We start from the raw sequence: 23,264 nt of genomic DNA on the forward strand, positions 1-23,264 counted from the left end.
CCTAAAATTTGATTTGAAAAAAAAATGTGTACATCAATTAATTGATAAGGACAATGATGCTGATAAATAAGTGCCTCACAGTGAACGTTCTATCATTCTCTCTCAATAAAACTCTGTGTGCATGTTGGTTGGGGTCATAAACAGCAGAAAATACTCAATTTATTGACAGCACTTTATTTCACAGTGAATTGTGGCTTCAATTCCAGGTGAAAGCATGGTGCAGAGAGCTATTCCCACCAACAAGCTACTTTAGCTCCATTGGAATATGCTTAATCATCTCCACACTCACTCTGGCCCCCCTCCCCAAGATGTATTGATAAATTCTTGTTCATCTCCACACTCACTCTGACCCCTCCCCAAGAGGTATGGAGAAATGCTTGATCAGCTCCACACTCACTCTACCCCCTGCCCCAAGATTTATGGAGAAATGATTGATCATCTCCACACTGACTCTACCCCCCTCCCCAAGATGTCTGGAGAAATGATTGATCATCTCCACATTGATTCTGCCCCCTCCCCAAGTTGTCTGGAGAAATGCTTGATCATCTCCACACTCACTCTGGCCCCCCTCCCCAAGATGTATGGAGACATTCTTGGTCATCTCCACACACTCTGTCCCCCCTCCCCAAGATGTATGGAGAAATTCTTGATCAGTTCCACACTCACTCTACCCCCCACCCCAAGATTTATGGAGAAATGATTGATCATCTCCACATTGACTCTACCCCCCTCCCCAAGATGTCTGGAGAAATTATTGATCATCTCCACACTGACTCTACCCCCCTCCCCAAGTTGTCTGGAGAAATGCTTGATCATCTCCACACTCACTCTGGCCCCCCCTCCCCAAGATGTATGGAGAAATACTGTCTGCACCAAGTTGTATGGAGAAATGCTTGATCATCTCCATATTCACTCTGCACCTACCAAGATGCATGGGAAAATGCTTGGTCATCTCCACAGTCACTCGCTCTGCCCTTACCAAGATGTATGGAGAAATGCTTTTTTGTCTCCCACTCACTCTTTCTTCCACCAAGACGCATGGAGAAACACTTGATCCTTTCCACACTCACCCTACCCACCAAGATGCATGGAGTAATGCTTAATTCTTCCTGCACTCACTTGACCCCAGCCAAGATGCATGGAGAGACACCTGATTCTTTCCACGCTCACTCTACCCCCACTAAGATGTATGGAGAAACATTTAATTCTCTCCACACTAACACTACCCCTACTAAGATGTATGGAGAAATGAAAAAATCTTGTCAGCTTTAATACCATTTTGCTCATTTAGCCTTGTTCTGTTGTATTTTCTGTCAATGTGTATTAATTTTTGTTCCAGGAGTAGGATTTCTGCTGTTCATAGCTCATGCCATGTTCTTAACAGATGAAGTTCACTGTAGGTTCTATGGACCATGTGCAGTGATGTCAGTGTACTTGAATGAAGTAAAGCAAACATCAATGACAGCGGTAATTAAGTCTATCTCTCTCTTGTTGTCCTGCTTGCACACTGGTATTGCAGTTAACTATGGCTTTGCCCTTGTTGTTGATGGCATATACATAATGTAGACCCGCCAACCCTGAAAAGTTTATCACATTGTCTTACAAAAATTACCCTTAAATTACGGACTTATGGCATGAAAGCAAAAACTATCATTGCCGAAAAACCCAGATAATTGGTTCATCCAAGTTTTTTGAAACTGGGTTTCATATTAGAATTAGTTAAATTAGTCAGGTAACCAAACTAACTTTACAGCAGCACATCAGACTCTTTAAACTGCACCTATTCTTACAAAGCATCTGCATCATCAAACTGTTGATTATAGAATTGTTTTTAAATGGCATTTAGCAAGTGATGCATGTTTAAGACGAAATGGAAAATAAGCCTCTTGAAAAGTGTTAATAATCAACACAGAAGAATGAAAAGGAATATTTAGATTCTTGTGAATAAAAGCTGGAAGGGACACTGTTATGTTTATTGGACAGACATCACATGCCAATTTGAATATGTCATGTCATGTGGCTGAAAATATGATTACCATCGTCATGTGAAATCTAAAAAGAATATCCAAGAACTACGTTAAGTTGAGAGATAGCAGCAAGCCATTGAACTGCATAAGGTTTGGAACTAAAGTTTGTGCAACTGTACTAGTGGTAAATAAAGACTACACATACTTTACAAACTTCTCAGTTGAACATAATGTTTATCGTCACTGCATGTTTTGAATACCAAACTTTTAATTCTGTTTTCCGGCTTCACAGTAGCAGTTTGTGACATTTTGTTACACCTTACTGAAAACTGGTCAATCTCGTGGAAACAAATCAACTGCCATACTGAGACAGACTTGTGAGGGTTGGCATGTCTGCATAATGTTAAGATTTTGCATTTAGCACAGTTTCGGAAGCTTTTGTATTTACAGTCATGAAACTTCATGAGTGTATCAGTTGTATGAAGGTACTGATCACACAAAAGTAAAAGTCACATTACCTAATACTAGCAGAGCCGGTGAAACATTTCATGATGCAAAATTCTTTTTTTAAAAAAAATGTAGTTTTTATAATGAGTATGATTAAATTAATAAAAGAACTTATGAATCATACAGATGTGTAAAGATTTAATAATCCTTGTTTTGGTACAGATTTATTTTTACTACCAGCCTTGACCTACATTGTAAGATGTTGACCCAGGTAGATAGGATGGGGGTGAGGTGGTATAGACATTTTACTACTCTCCTGCATGCTGTTCCACAGGCTAGCCCTACCCCTTACACAATACCAACAGAGACTGGAGAACAATTTTTAAACGATACTCAGGGTCCCCCTCTTATATGCCCCCCCCCTTATGCACCAGAAAAGCGGCCTTTTAAGACAGGTGGCCTTTCCAGAGAGGGGCTAAATTTTTATGAGTAGTTAATGTAATTTATGTTGTAAGAAAGCCACAAATAACTTAAAAGCATTTGATATCTTCATTTAAAAGTACATGTAACATTAATTATTAAAAGGTTCTTTCTGTTTAAAAATAGACTTATTTCAGGTCAACATACATGAGAGTAATATTCCTTGACTTGATCTTGAAATATGAGTGGGATATTGTTGTTATGCACATTGCAAAGCCATCGCAGATGCATCATTTAAATCTTGGTACATTAGTCTCACTAAAGTATTTTGTTTTTACAGTTCTTTATATTTAGAAGTTTTGAACATAACTTTTAATCACCACCATATAGACACTGACTATTGTGTTGACTTGCCATGAAACCTTAATACATTTACAGGAAGAGGAGGCATTTTTGCTGACAGGGGGAAAAATGACTTAAAACTCCATTAATTTTGGCCTTGAGAACAGATCAACAGTGTAACCAGCAAGGCTGTGTATGCATGTATAGGCTGTGTATGCATGTATTTATTGCGTTGGAGAAAATTGCGATTCAGCTGCAACCATATTTTATCAGAGACATAAATTGTGGGCCAAAATACTTTGAAACCACAACTGCTTGATTGTGACAGGGTTAGCTTTTAGGGAGGAAAAAGGCATCAAATTAAAGTTTAGTATGACAAAGCAATTGGTTGTAAAACCATTTAACATTAGAGTGCCAAATATACAATATATTTTTCAAAATATGACTCCAGTTCTACTGGCACAGCATGAAAAGCACAGTTGTGAGTCGGTATGTATACAGTAGTCCCCCTCTTGAATGACCCCCTGAGCAGCGGCCACTTGCTTCTTATGGCCAGAATCCCATGGCACTGACGAGTTTGTGTTCAAAAGTACCCCTCAAGAATGGCCACCCTTCTAATGCGACCACTGGCCAGCATATTAGTACAAAAATGTAAAATGTTCCCTTGACAAGCTGCCACTTTTTATTTCAAATGTATCTAGAACCAATGATTAATTCATATCGTGATGTAAGGTAAGTAAGCAGATTATCTCTATCGTCCATACATGTCTCCCAATGTCAAATTTCCGTTACTGAAAGAAGCATTGACTAAAGTACATGTAACTCTAAGATTAATATTACATTATTGACTATTAAAGCGGACGTCTACAGGAAATGGGCTCATCAGTGTTATGATAGAATTTTGAGATTCACACATCTGTCGAGTTCTTCTCTTTGATGATTACTACTGGACGGAATTGTCAAGATCATAACAGGATTAGCATAGGCTAAAAATAGATTTTGTGCATTTTAGGCAGCTGCTTGTACCATTTTTACAACTCTTTGATATGACTTGGCCAGGGTTGGAACCTGCAACCTCCTGCATCTGAGGCAAACATTCTAACCACTTAATAGGCAACCGGAACAGAGCAGTATGTGAGACGGTATGTAGGAGGGCAGTAAGCTGTCAGTCCTTTGTCATATCTCCTTGGGCTGATATATTGCATTATTGAATTACACTCTCCCAAGCATTCTATAATTAGGCACTTCTTGAAGTTGCAGGAGCCCTGTGGTAATAAATTGTTCGCTCTGTACACTGACAATTGTGACCACAGTGGCTCAGGATATCATTGGGTATCATTTGTTAAATGAAGTGCAGTTGAAGATTTCTTTGTCTATTGATTAATTTTAAATCTCAACCATTGCATATGTTTTATTAAAGGTTACCGGCCATATTCCAACATTTTCCTATTTATATCAGATTTGCATTACATGATTAAAAATAGTTATACAAAAAAAACCCAAAAGTATTATCAAGTGTAAAGAAGAAATAATAATTTAATTACTCCAAATCTAAGTATACAACGCTCTTACTTCCCCTTAGTTACAATTTCCCACCTATAGAGGACGCAACCGGAAATGACGTACATTTATCCCTACAAGACGAAGTGCATGCTTCTTGTTGTCGAAAAATAAAACACCATAAACTCTGGATAGGGAATATTTTAGATGAAACTAATGAAAACTAATTTACTGTTCAGCCTTATATTGGTATGTGTGCACGACACACTAGATTGTGTCGCTTTCAAAACTGTTCCATTGTTTCAATTTATTTTGAAAATTCCCATTAATACAGGTAAAAAAGAATCAATGCTGGCTTCCCTGTGTCGGCAGACTTTATAAAAAAAAAGATGAAAGAAATCGGCACACTTAAAGAATCTGAAGGAACCAGAATTTCATTCATTTTGTCGGCCGACTTCAGAAGAAATAATCGGCACACTAAAAAGATACCAAAGTCAATTTTCCAGGGTTGGTTTGCATTGTAATAATATAACCTATGTATTTTATATCCTGTCGATAAGTTTAAACAATGAGTTTACTGCTCCCTGCCAGTTGTGTTTATCACCAGGTCTTCTATTTGTTTGCCATATGTAATCATAATTGATGTTTGAAGGGCAAATATTATACACAATAATAACTTGCTTTAATAATAATTTTGTAACCCATGCTAGCAAAAAGATTATCATTTGCACTCACATTGAATGTATTTTAAAATAATATTTTTTTTCCAAGATACCGACTTATAGTTAACCGTGATACAATACAGTCTGGGTCAGTTTGCAATAAGTAACTTATCATGCGTAAATGGCAGGTGCCTTCAAGCAATCGGGTGATACTTTCATCTCATTTGCAATTTTGTTATTTGACATACATGATACACACTACACTAAGGATGCATATGCAAGCCGGCATCCACTACATATACAGATTTCTTGGATATATATATTTTTTAAAATAATTTTTGCATGATGAAAAAAGAAGGAATAATGATAACAATGCAAGGTTAGTTTCTTTCATTTTATTTTCAAACAAGTGTATGTTTATCAATTTATTTTGTACCGTGAGTGTGTGTGTGGGGGGGCACAAATTAAACACAAATTTATTTCCTTTCTAATTTGTACGGAATATTGGAGCAAATATGATTGACGATATTGACCAGTAATGACAAGCTTTCAATTTACGCACGCAAACACTAAGACAGCTTGAAAAATAAAAGCAAACAATAAAATTAACTGGTAAGAGCTTCATATTGCAGCATTTAATACTGACAAAATGCTCAACATTTTTCTCTCTCTCTCTCTCGTGTAATCTAGTATGTATTGTATGCAGCTGTGTTGCAACGTGAAGCCTAAAATTAAGTAAAATTGTTATATCATCTCATGTACACTACCCTTAGCAAAATGTATACGTATTGTGTAGAATATTATATGTTACGTATTTTCGTTTTATAAATGATTATTGATAATTTGACTGGAAGTCTTAAATTGAGAATGTCGTTGTGCAGATGCATATAATTTTTAGCATAAAAAATGTATATAAATATTTTAATTAGAACAAGCAAGATATGTCAGTTTGTGTTTTCTCTCATAAATATGTATGTTATGAAGTATGATTATTTTCTTTCAAAGAATATCAAAATAGTTTGTTTAAATTTAGGTTTTTTTCTCCCTAAAACCTATCATACATAGCATCTACATTTTTGTTGAAGAAAAAGAATGTACAGACTATTGTTTAAGTTTGGCCGAATTGTATTTCGAGTTGGGCCGAATTGTCTTTGGGCCAAATTCACTATAATCCCTCCCCTATTCGATCCCACAGATTAAATAGACTTTTTTCTATTAAACATGGTTTTTCGGAAAAAGAAAGAACGCTTTTTCCCATCATCACTCTTTTGGTTACATCCGTATGTAACTCAGTGCACCATATTTGCTGTACAAAAGCTATATCACATAGACATTTACGTGGGGAAATTAAGCACTTGAATGGCTAGGTTGAATAGAAGGGATAAATGTACATCATATCCATTCTTGGCACGAGGAAACTACCGATTGTTTACGGAGATTGCCGAATAATTTTTTCATTTTATAAAGAGTTTTAAGTTTAATTAAACATTTTTTATGGTTTGCATGCATAACCAATGTGTTTTGTTTATAACTATAATAATATCACATATTTGTATAATATAGGTGGCCGGTGACCTTTAAGCAGAGCTCAGGAACCTTTCAATATTATTCTGATGCAGTGTAGTGTGTACATGTGCTGATAACCCTGGATATGACTTCTAGACTTTTTCTTGTGTTGAGACATTATAAGATTGAGTCATGGGTCTTTACAATAACTTCATTATCTACACATCAGTTGTTGTTTTTGATTGGCACATCTCAGGTATTGTTTAACGTATTATAATGAAAGTTAGTATGAACTTTGTCTATTTGACTATTCCTTTCTGTGGATTTAATCTTGTTCATATTAGACTGAGTTAATTTTGAAACATTTCAGTGTGGGGGCACATTGTGACTAAAAACTCTAGTTATTCCTATCAGAAACAGTAACATTTATGTTTTCATCATGTCTTCAAAATAATTAAAGATACAGTGTCAATTATGTTAGAGTGCTATTTTTTAAATAGATATATACCAGTATGTAGTGAAATTATGGTACATTTATATTCTGCAGTTGTTTGTTTCTTGTGGCAAGAGGAATATTTCGTTTCGAGGGATATCATTGATGTTATCTTTTTGTATGAAACATTTGAATTATGTATTTTAATAAAGACTATGCTAAAATGTTTTAAAAAGCTAGCCTTTCATACATGGTGGATTTGATCCACTGTGGTTCAAGGGCAGTCATGAGGTCAGAGATGATATATTATGATATTATGGCTGGAGGACACAGATATTTCAACAAGACTTTTTCTTAAAACCTTTTTCAAGAGAACAAAGTTTTGGCATAAATAATGTATAAAATTAGTTGTTATTCCAAGTGAGAGATCAAAACACAGCTGGTATCTAATTACTGGCTCTCATTGAAATGCTTAGAGGCATTGATGCAACAGTTGATTGACACTTTTTAAATTTAACTACAAGAGGTCATATCACATTTATGATGATTGCACTGAAAAATAAAACTGAAACACAAGTTCCATAACAAGGCAAATTTAATTGGTATTTATTTGTAAAAATATTGTCGCCAGTAGGCATTACAGGGTACTGACATTTTATTTGAATTTGATTTCATCGTATAATGTTATTTACAGTGTATTGAGAATTGATTTTTTAAAAAGAAAATATAACGTTTTTTTCTGCTAAACTGCTGTTATAGCAATATGTTATGTTGGTCTAACCTCCAAAATTGCACCACAGTGGCCATCTTAAAAGTCTTGTAGCCACTACTCTTTTTGCATAAACGGTGGCATAGTCATGGTGTTTTGCTTAAACAACTGACTTGAAATATTTCATTGGTTCTGAATGACAATCATGCAAATTTGATCACCAACATAATTACCCACATTATTCTGAAGGGGTTTTTCAACACCAGACCTGATTGATCTTGGAGTCCGGTCAAAGGTCATTGCTCACACTTTTGTACATAACTGCACCGATGAACACAGCTAAAAACCCAAACACCCATAGATTTATGCGATTCTAAGGTCTCTTTTCACTTTACAGGAGGGTAATTTTGTATTCTCCTTCAATCCTGTTGTTGATGGGAACAATCAACTGGTAATCAAGACAATGAAGGCATGTCAGTCTAAGGTTTGTATTAATTAAGTTGCAACTGTAGCATCCTGTTCATGTCCTGGTGGTCTTTCTGTCTGTCTCTCCATTCATTAATCCATTTACCCTGAAACCCAGCAGCAGGCTACCGCAAAATTAACAGAACAGAAATGATGTTTACACTCTTATCTTTTATTTGAAAGCTGCTTCTGTAAGGTGAATTTGGCCACTAAAGATTGCAGTGTAATTGGGGATACACTAATATAAAAAAATGGGACCTTTTAAAATTGGCTTTAAGTTAGTTGGTTTCCTAACAGGTGAAGTCTTAGGTTTAAAGTGTTATCCTGGGATTTCTAGTGCTCATGTTTCTTTTTTTAAAATTGCACATTTAAAAAAAAAAATAGATTTCTTTAGACTTGGAGCTGTATTTTCAAATTTGTTATTTTTACATTAAAAGTGCACAAATGAAAATAGGTGAACTCTAAGATAGGTTTAAAGTGTTCATCCTGGGATTTCTGGTGTTATTTTTCTTAAAATGTTTTTCACATTTTTTTATGAGATTCCTTCTCATGACTTGGAACTGTCTTTTCCATGTAATATTTTGACATTAAAAGTGCACAAGTGAAAATTTTAATTTTATATTTTCATCTTGATATATTGACCAGCAAATTTGTTTTTCATTCTTCTTGCATCCATCTTTCTTTAGGGTCAAGATCACAGTATAAAAAAATATTTGCAGTTAGGTTTTGGTTAAAGAATTTATATTTCCTAAAGACCTAGAACAGGATTTTGTTGATTCTGGAATGAATCATTATGAAATAAAAAAGATTTTCCACCAGCTGTATTGTTGGTCCTCAATGAAATAATCACAGAATCTAATTCGAAAATCTTATTATTACTGAAAATTATCAGAGATGGTTTCAACATTCATCAGTTAAAAGGAAGAAATGGTCATGAATTCCTGGAAGTTCTTTATAGCCGTAGAATGTCAGACTTCCTTGAAAGGACTCTTGTTTGTAAGAAAAAATGGATCCACACTTGTCCCCATGTCAAAAGTGGGTTCACAAGTTGTCTGGGCATTCTAAAACAAGTGAGTATGGTGTTAATGCCACAAGTTGTATTCTTCTGATCATTTCTTAGAGAGCCCATAAAGTGGTTATTTGCAAACATGAAAACACAATTAACACCTCAAATCCTCAATACAAGATAAGAACCTGATAGGTATCAGATGGTTTGAAAATTCTGTTAGTTGTTGCAAAGATACTTTGGTATTACTTCACATGGAATATCATCATATTACAATCAAAATTGATACCTTCTTAATTTCAGACAAAGCTCCTGGTATGTGCTTATAAAGCCCAGCTCCTGGAATCATGAGATATTGGATTTTGGGATCTCGTAAGAAAATCTTAGTGACTCTCAGCTTCATGCTGAGAATGCAGCACTGATTGAAGGACAAAGTATTTGATTCACCATGTTACTATTTGAATTGGATGTTGGGGACAACAGCTGTAAGAAAAAAAGAGTAGCAGAATGACTGAGAAATGTCACCATGTGGATGTCCCATCAAAGACTTGTCTAAATATGGTTCTTTTTAAGATGCTGACCATTGCACAATCATGGCACTGTAGTGATTTCAAAGTTTAATTGTTCTTTATTTGTTTGATTTTGTTTTGGTTAATGTTTCTATCATCATTTTTGCTGATCTCCTGCAAAATTCAAAATATGTTGTTTCTCAATAAAAAATTTTCATTTGCAACTGTCATTTAAAGCCATAAAAAACTGGCACAATACTGGCAAAAACATGTACAAGTCTTGGGAGGTTTCAGAATTAAATTAGCAAAAATAATTTTTGCCAATTATATTGTAAGGTAAATTAACATGGAGGAGTAGTTTTAAGTGGAGGACGATTTATTGAATACATATGACTAGTAAAACTTGTAAATTACAATATCTTGACATCATTAAATTTGAAATAATCTGTAATATCAACATACAAGCAACATAAAAAATGGCCTCATTACTGGTAGTTTTACCCTGTGTTAACCAAACTGATGTCTAATACAGTACAAGACAGCAAATGAAGTGTGGTTTGTTTTATTCCTGTTTAAAGGATTTTCAAAACCCACATAATATGAATTGCTACTGATTTTGAGGGGTGTTCATATAAAATTGTAGACAAAACCTCAGTTAAAGCATTTCTTTAAAGTCCATCTGTACACTCACTGGTATAATTAATAGCTTGACATGCATAACATAGCCGTTTTGAAGACTGGCAGTTAATATTGCCAAACACTTATTTCAAGCTTTCAGAACATGAATATCTGTCCTTGTACTTGTTGGCATGTAAACTGTACAGATGTGCTCTTCTCAAATTATTAGTAACTATCAAATTGTAATGAAAATTGGTTTGCTTGTTACAAACACAAAAATAGGGTGAATGACAGTGTTGTCTAAAAAGAAAAGTTTTTCTGCATATGATACTAAAGCTTGTATGAAGTTAAATGTTTTCCAAATGAAAAATTTGTTTTGTTGGATGAACATTGAAACAGATCCTCTTTACTTTAGAGAGTTGCTAGTATTAGTTCATATTTGTTTTTTTGACCCAGTAGTGGTGACTGTTTTAATCAAGGCAAACATTCTTTTTTGCATTGACAATGACAATTTTAACTTGCCATATTTACTTGCTTGTCAGTCAGAGCAAACACCATACACCTTGATCTGCTGGTGCATGATGCACCAGCAGATCATGGTCTGTGTTTTTTGTTCTACTGATTACTTAAAACAGTTTCATTGACCTGTATCTTCCTGTCCATTGTGTGATAGCAGATCTGGGTCTATGCAGTTTGCAATTGTACCTGACTTGTAAGCGGTTATATACAATAATAGAAACCTACATAATACTGCAGCACATGCAGCTACTTTGTTAACCTTGTGCTTTGCATGGAGGTTGATTTGTCTATGGTATGACAAAAAATGCATTTTCTGTGAATTCTGTATCATAATGATGTTTGTTGAAAATTATTACCTGTGCTATTGTTAAAGTAAAATCTATTCTTACACAGTATTTAGAATGTATTGGCAATTCTAATATCCATAAATTAGTTTTTGTTTTGTGACCGCTTGATAATATCAGCATACTAAAATAGACCTCATTGTCAATGCAGAAACCGATAGTCTGTCAATGTTTTCTGCATTGATTGTTTTATTCAGTGGATTTACATTCATTTTTTGTTTTATGCATTGTCATTACCTCTCGTTTCTCAGGGATGATAATGTAAATTTATTTTGTACGTTTTTGTTTCAAGTTCCATATTTTGAAGTCTTGTAGCAAACTTGTAGTATACATTACAATATGTTGGTCTAACCTGGTCATGTATTTTCAGAATATTTTGACTATTTACCTTGAGCTTAAGTGCAAACAATAATAACAGCAATGTAGAATAATGGAATTTCTTAACATTTCCTTCACTGCTTCTCCTATACTGCACAATTACACTACCTAGAAAAACTTGAGGTATCATATTTGGTCTTGGAAAGTTCAGTTGTCAACTCTTTGAATTTTATAATTAATATGTTTAATATTGCTCGCCTTCATTATAGCATGGTAGTCAGGGACCATAACTGTTGGGTGCATCGATCATTGATGTATCAAACAAGCTGTGTTACAGTGAGAACCCTTTTATGTACACAACTGTGATGTATGGAAACTAGTGTGATAAACAAAACCATGTTACAGCAGGAACTGTCATGATTATTTTGAAATACTGGTGTTTTGGATGCTTAGCATGGTCTTTTTTTAGGCCAGACTGTTAAACATATTTATGATTTTGGTAATGGGGTGCAGAGTGATACTGTGTTATATCTGGAATCACATTATAATGAAGCTCATTATATTGAGGGAGAACTGTGCAAGGCTATTCTTAAACATTCTGAGCAGGAACTCAGTACAAGTAAAAAAATGTTGCTATTCTGTTTCTTTTGAAATAAGCTTAGTACATTAGAACTTAAGGATTTTCTATGCTTTGATTAATTTTTAAACAATTCTAAATTTCATTGATGCAGGTGTATCCCAAAATATATTTTAATTTGTAGATTTGAGTTCAGTTTGAGTTTCTTAATTTAAATTTCCAGAACACTGGGTCAGTTCAGATCTGTCATAGTTTGTTCTCCATTTTACAAATCCAGATCGATCATTGATGTATCAACCAAGTATCTTGCAAGCAGGGCGCTGCAGTGGGTGCCAGATTGAGTGCTGAAAGTTTCATACTTGATTTGGCCTTGAGGACTCAAAATTTAGTTCACTAATGGCACAACTTATAGCCAGGTTAGAAAATATGCCTACCCATCTACACACCTCCTCTTAGACAGTTTTTAAAATTCTAATTAAAAAAATATTAGTACATTTTTTGATAAAGTTTGATCATATATTTAGCATATTTCATGCTGAAAGCTACAAGTCAATTGGAAAAGTAAAATAATTTTGTCACTTTCAGCTGTAAATACAGAAACAGTATTCCATTCAGCACATTAAATCATCTTGGCTAGCCAGCTTGACAAGGACCACATTGCAAGATCAGAAGATTAAAAAGTAGGAAGCATCATTTTCTCTGTTTTTAAAATAGTATTTTAGACAGGTCTTATGTATGCCCGATATACAAGAAAGAATAAGATCACCAGTGGTTGCCATCAGACATATTGAACGTGAACAAAAAAAGAAAAAAAACCCACATTAAATAGCACATATTCTAAATTGTGAGTACGAGGTATCTCTTTTTTTTCTCTTCAAGTTGTCTCTTTTTGTTTCTTCAGGTATTGTCCCAGATTAGGACTCTGCTCAGATACCCATTGCAACTCTGCTTGCAAGAGGGATCTTATAACTTATCTTGATTTGGATTTATGTGAAAAGTTTCAGTTAGTAAAGTTTTAATTTTTATGAGCAGCTTTTTCAGCCAAGTAGGCAGCAACTTGTGTATGAAGGATACCATATTTTGTAGGTATTGTAGTTTTTGTACTTTGTATTTCTTGTCTTTTACTTTGTAATATTGAAACTGTGGTTTAGATAATCACCGAAAGAGAAAAGTTATTTTTTAGCATGTTTTTTCTCAGGAATACTCATACAGGACAGTGTTAGATGTTGTAGTCTTTATTTTCAGAAACATTCAGGATTGAATGCTGGTTCATGCTTCTTATTAGTTTGTTATTCTGCAAATCTATTGCACTTGTTTTTTGAATAAAGCTCTTGTTGGTTTCTGTGTCCTTGCACTTTTCATTTTGGTATAATTCATCTTGTTAAATAGTGCATAGACTTAAATTATCAAGGCAACATTATTGAAAATGTCAAGCTGAATTGTAAGTAGCTTATGCTTGTCAACGTCACTTGCTTAGTTTTATTGCAAGTCTTTGTATTGTGATACGCTACAATTTCATTCATTTTAGCCCTGCTGATCATAGAAGATATGCGATAACCTTTTGTCTAGGGTGGCCACTGATCAAACACGAGAGTATGCATAGACACAAAAATGATCACATTAAGAAAGGGACAAACAACTGAAAATAAAACCAGATGAATGGCTGACCTACTTTTGTCTATCATCAGATGTCCATTTGTGGAAGCATTTTATAACTGCTACTAAAGTGCTGAAAGGATTGCCATGAAATGTTACAAACTTATTCAGTTTAAGGTCTAGATGACCCCAAATGAAAATTATATCCTTTGCCATCCAGTATGACCAGCATCATGGCCAGCTTGAAAATCATATTGTCCCTTCTATTCATGAAAGGATGGACATAAAATTGGCTATTCACTAAAAGTCAAATGATGTCTAGTCGGCCCTAATGAAAATGTTGCTGATCTGACATTTAGTATGGTTTCCAAGTGACCATCTTGAAAATCTTATGACTACTCATTCTGAATGGATAGTTGTACTGGCATGCAGGTTTTCACTAGAAATCATTTTATGATGTCTAGTTGAAAATGATGCCTCCTTGGTGTCTATCTGGAAAATTTTGTTTTGCTATTCCTTCTGATTGGATGTTCATTTACACATGGGTTTTCACTTGAAGACTTTTTATTGTTTCTAATTTATCCTAATTTAGAATGGTGATGACTTGATGTTCCAATTTATCCACTACCACATCTATCATGAATGTATGTCATATTGACATTGGAATTTCACTAAATGACTTGTAATGGGTAGTTGGTCCTCAATGAAAATGGTGCCCATTGGAAATGGACTCGGGAAATTCAACATTCCCGTCTAACAATGCAATGCTCCTTGTCAAAGAATAACATCGTGATATAAGTGGGATTGTCTTAGAAAATATTTTGACAAACCTCCCCATAGAAAATGTGCATTGAAATCACAATGTCATGCTTTAACTAACCTCTTCATCATATATCGTTTGTTTTGTTTTCCAGGTTTACTTCCTCCAAACATTAAACAGTACTGACTGTATTAAAAAATCTTTAAACTTCTCTGATCTTGGTAGCTTTTTATATTTTCATTAACAAATGTAACACTGCAATATGTTTTAAAAATTGTTGGAAGTTAAGGCAACATTAAATGCAGTGCTGGGATTAAAAATCTGCTAGTGATACAAATAATCTGCTTTTCCAAGAGCATGTATTTAGGATGATAAAAAGACCGGTCACCTTAAACTAAAAAATGGGAACCATGCTGCCATCGCATTACAAGCGGAATTGTGTTATAATGAATCACATTTTATAACTGTTTTTACCTTTATTTGGTCTTGGCGATGTTAACATGGGGTTTTCATTTGCGTTTAAAAATTTCGTGTGGTATATAGTTTGTCACAAATGAACACGGTACCAATCTAACATTCAGTACATTCTCCATTGTGGCATTTTGAAATTCTTGTCAGTAATTCTGCAAAATGGACGACTCTTATCAGCATGGGGTTTTCACTGAAAGACTTGTATTGTCTGCTTAGTACTAAGAGAAAAAGGTGCTGATAGACCTCTATCATGACTGCCTAATCTTATTATTGTCACATTGCTTGGTTCATACAACCTTGAATAAAAAGCCTTGAATTTGATTGGTTGCCTGGAAAACATGTTGAATTTGAAAAAGTTGTTTTCATCCATAAAAAGTTATTGCAATTTTTGACAGGCGCTTAGAATTTTTTTCCACGTCTAATTGCATATATTTTTATGGAATAAAAAAAAACATTAATGGATTAAAATAAATCACTTTTTAAGTAAAGAATTTTGTATATTTGCATGATTTAAAAAAAATGATACATACAAAAAGTGGGCAAAATTCATGGGATGAGTAACTTATGGCATAGGTAATAGTTACCAGATGCAGTAATGTCTATTTGCTCTGGTGGTGTTTTTTTTTCTTTTTTTCTAGTTTGGTGCCTATGCAATGATAAACAAAGTACTATGTGCTAAAAGGCCATTTTACATGATAAAATACTACTGGAAAATTCCTTGAAACATCCATGAGAAACAAATTGGGGTTGGTGTGGGTGGGTGGGTGGGTTTGGGTTGTAAAACTTTGATCCCCATCATGGGTGGACATTTGCTAATAAAGTTTACACCAAATGACTCCTTAGGATGTTGGTTAGGTATTAAATGATGTTGATCTGATATATAATCTGGTCACTTTGGTGGCAGTCTTGAAAATGTTACAGCAATGTCACCACTGAGCAAACAGTTGGAGAGACATGGGGTATTCTCTACAAGATTTATGATGGACACAAGTGAAATAGGTGCTGAACAAACCTCCACTGTGGCTTCTGATGAACATGATCATGTGGGTATTGGGTTTTTATTCAAAGACTTCCTCTGATGTCTATCAGTTTCTCACACAAAATGTTGCTATCAGACTGCCAATGTAATGTTCATGGTGAGCATACAAAAGTTACTAGTCTTCATTAATGGATGGTCTTATTGGAATGTGGTTCTCACTAAAATGCTTCTTGTTACATGTTTTTGGTCATAATTGATAACAAGTCTGACAGAACTCCCAAATGCATACCCTGGATGAATTTTTTATTATTATTTATGTTTTAAAAGCTGTTATGTAGATTTATAGTTCCTGTATTGAATGGTGCATATACAACCTCCAAAATGATTACATTGAAAATATTATATGACTACTTCTGATGAATAGATGTTCATATTGACCTAGGATTTTAACTATAAAAAAAAACAAAAAACTAGTAATATGCAGCTAGTTCCAATAAGAATAGTGCTCATTTGACTAACATGACACCTTAGTCCTTTTGCAAATCTTATCACTATCCCTCTTGCATAAACTATCTTGACGCAGGTTTTTCATTTAAGCACATCTTGCCATATTTAATTGGTTCAGAATGAAAATGGTCTGACAAGCAACGTATCTAAACTCTTGTGAAGTTTTGAAAACCATTATTGACCTCAAGGTCAAGATAAAGGTCATTACTTGCATTTTTATACTTAATGGAGCTCATGTACACTGGCTTATTTGTGAATTTTACCCGAGTTTGTATTTAATTGCTTTGTAGTAAATAAGGTGATAGTACTTTGTGACATTGATTTTAAGGTCATAGTTCTTGACTCATGTTTGTTGGACTGAATTGTGAGCATGGCAACACAAGTGAGAATAATAGAATCTGTTAGGGTTTGCACTGAGACGAGGAAATCAGTCATGGGGTTGCATTATTTATCTTCCCACAAGGCTCTTTGAGGGTAGTAACAATGTAACCCAGCAACAGTGAGTTTCTTGATTTGGTACAAACACTGACATATTATTTTTCTCACCAATTTTTTAACCCTGCATTTATACAAAGGTCATCTGGTCTTGTACTCTTTAATGGAAATCTGAATAATTATCTAAGCAAAATCTAGCTATACATGTCACTCGCAGAACACTTCTCCTCCCCATGCCACACTTTCCGTGATACAACAGTTATTGCAATTGCTCACAACACCAACTGGAGTCCCCAAACCAGGAAAGAAAAGGAATCTTACTGGATACGCTGCCTTAGAACATTGAAACCGAGCAGTTTAAACCAAGATGACTAGAAAAAGGCAACCATGCACAAATAAAATTATCTTTTGCAGCCGATACATTTTTAAATAATTCTCTAAATTTGCTTAAATGCCTATGACTACTATAATAATGAAATATTCGGTATATAATCTGCGCTTACATAAAATAAGATACCTTTATGGTTCATCAATTTCTAGGTCAATACAAATATTTTCCAGAATCAGCAACAAGCTAAAATAAACTAGTTGAAAGGTTAAATTCCTGTAGAAACAGCCTTGTAAAGATTTGCAAACATAACCGTTTTTCTGTTTTATTTGTTTGTCTTGTCAGCGTTTTGTATTTGCCTTTTGAGAAAGGGTCGAAAGTGCACAGGCTAGTTAGATACTAGTTTTGCACTGTTCGTTGTCAGTTTATTACACACACACACACACACACACACACACAGATATATATATTGAAACTCCTGGTATATGATTTTATCTAATTTTTATCGTTCTGGAACTGTTGTAAATTATTCTAAGGAATTTTGGACGCCACCTTGACAAAGTTCCAGATCTTGGAGGACTCATAAATGACAGCTTGAGGTCAACAACAACATGGTGTAACACGGTCATAAAAAGAAGAAGTCCAAAGAGGTGACAGTTACTCAACTTTGGCATGAAATTGTAAAAATAGGTATAAAATATGTAGAAGAATGTGCAACAAAATAAATCCAAAATTAAGGTTGGTCACTAAGATGGCTAGCATTGTCAGATGTAAAATGTACAATGTTATCAATACAGTAGCAAAGCTAAATTAACTCGATACACCTGGCAGTGGCAATGGGTGATAATGGGCCAGAGTAATTGTCCTTTTGTCTCTGTGAGATAGAAAAAGAATATTTTCATCTTTTGTGAGGCAGCAGACTAATATATCTATCAAGGGGAATGTATTTGAAGAAGCATGTCTTCTCATTCAGTTAGGAATTGAACAGACAGTCGATCACTGGTTCACATTTTGGCACTACAAAATATGTCTAATGTCATGGAGTCGAAAACATGTAAGCATAAATAAACGGATTGGATGGGAAAATATAACGACAAATAGCTACTGACATCGTATCATTAAACAAAGGTTTTAACATAAATCTGAAACTATAAACTCTCACTGTACTATGTTTTTATTCTCAGACATCACATAGCAACATTTTTTCAGACACAAGGTTCCCATGCTTTTCTAAAGATAAATTTCCAGGTCATTTCCATGGTTTTTCCAGGAAGAAATTAATTTATTCAAGGTTCACATGACCATTACAGAATGGAAATAAAGAATATTTTAAATTACAAAACATGGCATTATCTAAATCCAAAGATGTTTCTTCTTCAAGTTCTCCAAAAACATTGAAGTCAGAAAAGATGATCATGTACAAAACCACAAAATGTATCACATGATACAAGTTTGATTATATTCCAATAAATAGGCATGTAAAGACGTTTCACTGTACAGAACAAAAATTCTAACTTTATTTAGCTGAATCATGTTGCTAAGTGGAAACAACAGAATGAAATAAATTGTTTTTAAAAATAAAAGAATTATATATATATGTACATGATAGAAAGTAACATTTCCTTTTACAGTATTTAAAAGAAACAATAAATGCAAATAATTAGAATCTTGTCTTGTAAAAAAAAGTTTGACCCTGAATTTATCTGTGCCAATAAAATCCCAAAACAAGATTTTTCAAGGAACCTAATCTCCTTAAGACGATCTGGTTAAAAATCCATCATTTTAAAAAACATTTTCAAAAAGGACTCTTTAAATTTTGACAAAAGACCTTTAAAATTATATATTGTTGTATAACCAAGGACTGAATTTTCTGTAAAATCAATTTGTCTTCTTGTACGTCGTTAAACCAGTCGCCAAACCTGTATGGATAAAGGGGCTCATTTCGTCTGTCTTTAATATATAATACAAGGGACGACAATTTCTCATTTCAGCTCCGAGATTCAACAATTTGGACTACAAATTTGCCTTAAAATGAATAGCAGTATGTTTTCTAATCCAAGCTTCCTCCGAATATTCCCACCATATTTTTAATATTTGCGCATTTAGGTTGTGATGTGGGGGGCGGGGGTCATTGAAACTACAAATTGAAAATTTGGAATTTGCCGCAACCGTGCAGTAGCTACATATGGTAGTTGCTTACAAGCGGGCCATGAAAATTAAACCTAATGTTATATCAACTCACACCTACATGAAATCGATAGTAAAAGGATTTATTTTCTCAGAAATGGCAAGTATTATAATCGTTCTGTCGTTAATCCGCTGACAGACAAGACAAAACTACAGCATAGATGAAACCTGACGCAGCGCTCGCCATTTGCATTATTAGTCATGTGACTTCACAAATTTCAAATGACGGCATCAGAAATCCAATAGTCATCTGATATCAACAACAAACTCCTTTACAACGCTGTTGTACAGAAATTCAATCCAGATACTTTTTGTAAAAATCAGCAATCAGGCCAGTCTGATATATCAAACAGCACATCTCAACGTGGTAGTCACGTGATACAATAAAACTCCAGAAGTTTATCTCTGAATATATAAACATGGAGAATTTTGTGTACTTTTAATTTTGTAATTTTATTACAACCAGTATATGACTTTCATTTAATATTTTTTATATTTTTTCTCTACATTTGAAAATGTGGGATGTTAGATTTGTGTACTCATGTGACTTATAATTTTTAATTTAATACATATGGTTTACCTGTCTGATCTGACAGCTTTCTTTTAAACTGCCTTTGGTGTGAATGTGTTGGATTTAGTAATTACCTGTGGAATTATGTTGACATCTGTGTGCATTTCACACATCACATATGTTGCAAGTGGGAATTAATGTAGCTTATGGGTTAAATGCTTCAACTAAAAGCACATTTGTACTAACAGGATCACCATCATCTCCATAAATATTCTCCCCAACGAGGAATGTAACAACAAGACTACAATTTAAGTGCATGTAATGCACTACCAATACACTGTGCATACTGCACACACATATATACATATATATATATATACCACAAGGCAATGAAGGATAAAATTTAGGTCACAGTAAGTCAGCTACTTTTGGTAATACACATGGTACATAATACTGCCTGTTTCTGGAGCTGAACTGAGAAATTCACCTAAATGCATCACCTGACCGAGATGTGATGATTGTGCAAGGGATATACCAATATGGACCTAAAACGAATGGTAAGCACTCTATGGCCTGCCACATTTGTGGCAAGGACATACAAACTTTATAAAGTAGTAACAGAAACAAACAATTTATTATGATGGGATGCATTTATTGATGCCATGTATACCTATTATAAATGAATTTGGCTTGTGTTTAAGCTCAACATGTGTGATCATTTTAAAAACATTAGTTATGATTTTATCATAGTAAGTACTGGTACCTGACATCTACTTGATGAGAACTCATCAGATCAAAATATTCATCTTATAATCTAAATCTGTCCTACAGCCTACTAATGAGTTCTGTACAATCTGTAGCATAACACTCCCATGCAAGATTCATCACTCTCACCCCACTTTTTCTCCTTTTGTAAAACATTTCAAGAAGAACATTAGTCTTACATAATAAAATGATACCCTTCAACTTCTGAATACACGATTATAGTTGGCAAAAAGTTTTCTTTATCGAATTTGCGAAGTCTTTCCACATGATATATTTGTTTTTCGCATATAGAAAGATTCCAAATTGGTAACCAATACAAACGAAAACGGCAAGCTATTTTTTAAAATCCAAACTGTACATTACATAATTTCAAACTGTTATCTTACGTTTTAAAATTCTTATGAAGGTCTACAAATTATTTTTTCCTTTGTGCTTTGCTGAATATTTAACTGGATTTCGATTTACTCAGATGAAGCAAGAAGTCTGCCATTTAATGTCTGCTTCCAGTTTTGATTTTCTGAGATTTTTGCTTGTGAAATTTTTGTCATACCAACAGCATACAGTTTGTACAGTGATGGTGTCAAAACACAACACATGAAATATTTTCTAAATTGAAATGCTGCTGCATATTATCTCAAAGAAGACCCTGTCTCTTCAAATCCTCGAATGTTTTCTTGTTAACTACATTTCCACTTGAATCCTCATATTCTTCCTGTAAGACAAATATATAATTGTTTAAGTCCTTTGAGAATATGTACTTACATCCTAAACAATATTTCATTTCTGTTAAAACATAGTCCTGTCTCTAAAACATGTTTCTCTAATTCATCTATATTTGGCAAGGAATATTAATATAGGATATTTCAAGCAAGAGCTCCTTGAAAGGACTGACACTCTTCTGGCCCAAAAAATTTCTAGGATTCAAGACAAGACCATTTCTTCCTTATAACTGCCAAGTGTTTAAAGTATCTCTGAAATTCTTTAGCAACAACAAGATTTCTAAATTACCAGATGTGGAAGATATACTGGCTGTCAGATTGGCACCATTTTTAATTTGGACCAAGTAGACATCATTATAAGTTTTGTGATGAAAACCCTCTGTCAATATTATCGTCCATTCTGGGGAGTAGTAACAAGACTTTAAAGATTGCCATCAGGGCAGCCATATTGGATGTACGGTTGGGACATTTTCATTTAGGATCAACTAGGTATCTGACAAAGTCTATCTGCAAATATATCATGTTGATAAGGCCATCTGTTTGGAAAAGGTGTTGTGACAGGTTCTTCAAGATGGTTACCATGGTTGTCTTATTGAGGGTCTGTATGCTTCATTTTTATTTTAGCACCAACTAAACAACAAAAGAACTCTTCCGATCAAACTCGTCTGTGGCAACATTAAGATTTTAAATATGGCCACCAAAGTGTCCACATTAGACATCAGCAAGGCACCGGCACCATTTTATTTTAGGACCAACACAGTTTTATGAAGTCTTCTCGGGAAAAACACATGCTGACATTCCATTTTGAAGGTGTGATGATAACCGCACAAGAATGCTTAAAGCAAAAACTTCATCCTGATACAAAGGAGTTGCAATAACACGATTTTCAAGCTGTCCACTGCTGTGACCACACTGGATGTACAAGTGGAACGATTTTCATTTTGAAACAATTGGACATCATGTCAATATGACTTTCCATTCACAAGCAGCAACAAGATTTTAAAGGTGGCGATATTGAATGTCAGATCAGCACCATTTTAATTTTGGATCAGCTAGTCATTGTAGGTTCTTGAGTGAAAACTCCATGCTGATATGACCATTCATTCAGGAGAAACAGCAACAAAATTTTAACATTGCCACTGTGGTGGCTATTTTCAATGTCTGAACAGAATCCTTTTAATTTGGTAACAACTAGATCATGGGATGAAAGTGCATGCTAAGCTTCACGACGCGCTTCCATGAAGTTCAGTGATAACAAATCTGTGCCAATCAACAAATGGATGACAGACAACAGAGCATATCACGTGTTCTCCTGGTCTAAAGACCAGAAGAGCTAAAAATACATGGATGGGCAGGACAAAATCAAGATATTTCCTCTGTATTCAATGAAGCATAAAAATAGGTCAGTGACCTATATTACCTTGGGGTGGAATCTGAATGGTGCAAGAAATACTCTGACCAAGTTTCATGAACAACCCAATGCATACATCTGGAGATTTAATTAGCTGATGAAAACATTTAAGCTGAGGTTAGCCTTCAATAACAATCTGTGTGTATACAATTTTTCACAAAGAAAATCAGTGACCTATATTCCCATTCAGTGGGTCAAAGTGACATAAGAAAAATCTAGTTCCATGAAGAACTATTACATAAAGCTGGCAGCA

At 34.4% G+C, this 23,264-nt stretch overlaps 2 protein-coding genes across 3 annotated transcripts in view; one reads left to right on the top strand and one right to left on the bottom strand.

The window, feature by feature from the left end:
• LOC149786479 (uncharacterized) overlaps positions 1–14,909 on the top strand; it is a 106,822-nt gene extending 91,913 nt beyond the window's left edge. For both annotated transcript variants that reach the window (XM_089976934.1, XM_089976935.1), the window contains 3 exons: positions 1,340–1,467; positions 8,384–8,470; positions 9,761–14,909. In XM_089976934.1, coding sequence (XP_089833060.1) covers positions 1,340–1,467; positions 8,384–8,470; positions 9,761–9,808 — 263 coding nt within the window. In that variant the 3' untranslated portion in view covers positions 9,809–14,909. The remainder of the gene's footprint in view (positions 1–1,339; positions 1,468–8,383; positions 8,471–9,760) is intronic.
• A 3,667-nt stretch (positions 14,910–18,576) lies between these two features.
• The window catches only part of LOC149786480 (splicing factor 3A subunit 3-like), a 46,090-nt gene continuing 41,402 nt past the window's right edge, over positions 18,577–23,264 (bottom strand). Inside the window, exon 17 of the mRNA XM_089976936.1 lies at positions 18,577–21,593. Within this exon, the coding sequence (XP_089833062.1) occupies positions 21,516–21,593 (78 nt within the window). The 3' untranslated portion in view covers positions 18,577–21,515. The remainder of the gene's footprint in view (positions 21,594–23,264) is intronic.

This window comes from Sinohyriopsis cumingii, chromosome 12, assembly GCF_028554795.1.
Source record: "Sinohyriopsis cumingii isolate HCF-2022 chromosome 12, ASM2855479v2, whole genome shotgun sequence".
NCBI lineage: Eukaryota > Metazoa > Mollusca > Bivalvia > Unionida > Unionidae > Sinohyriopsis > Sinohyriopsis cumingii.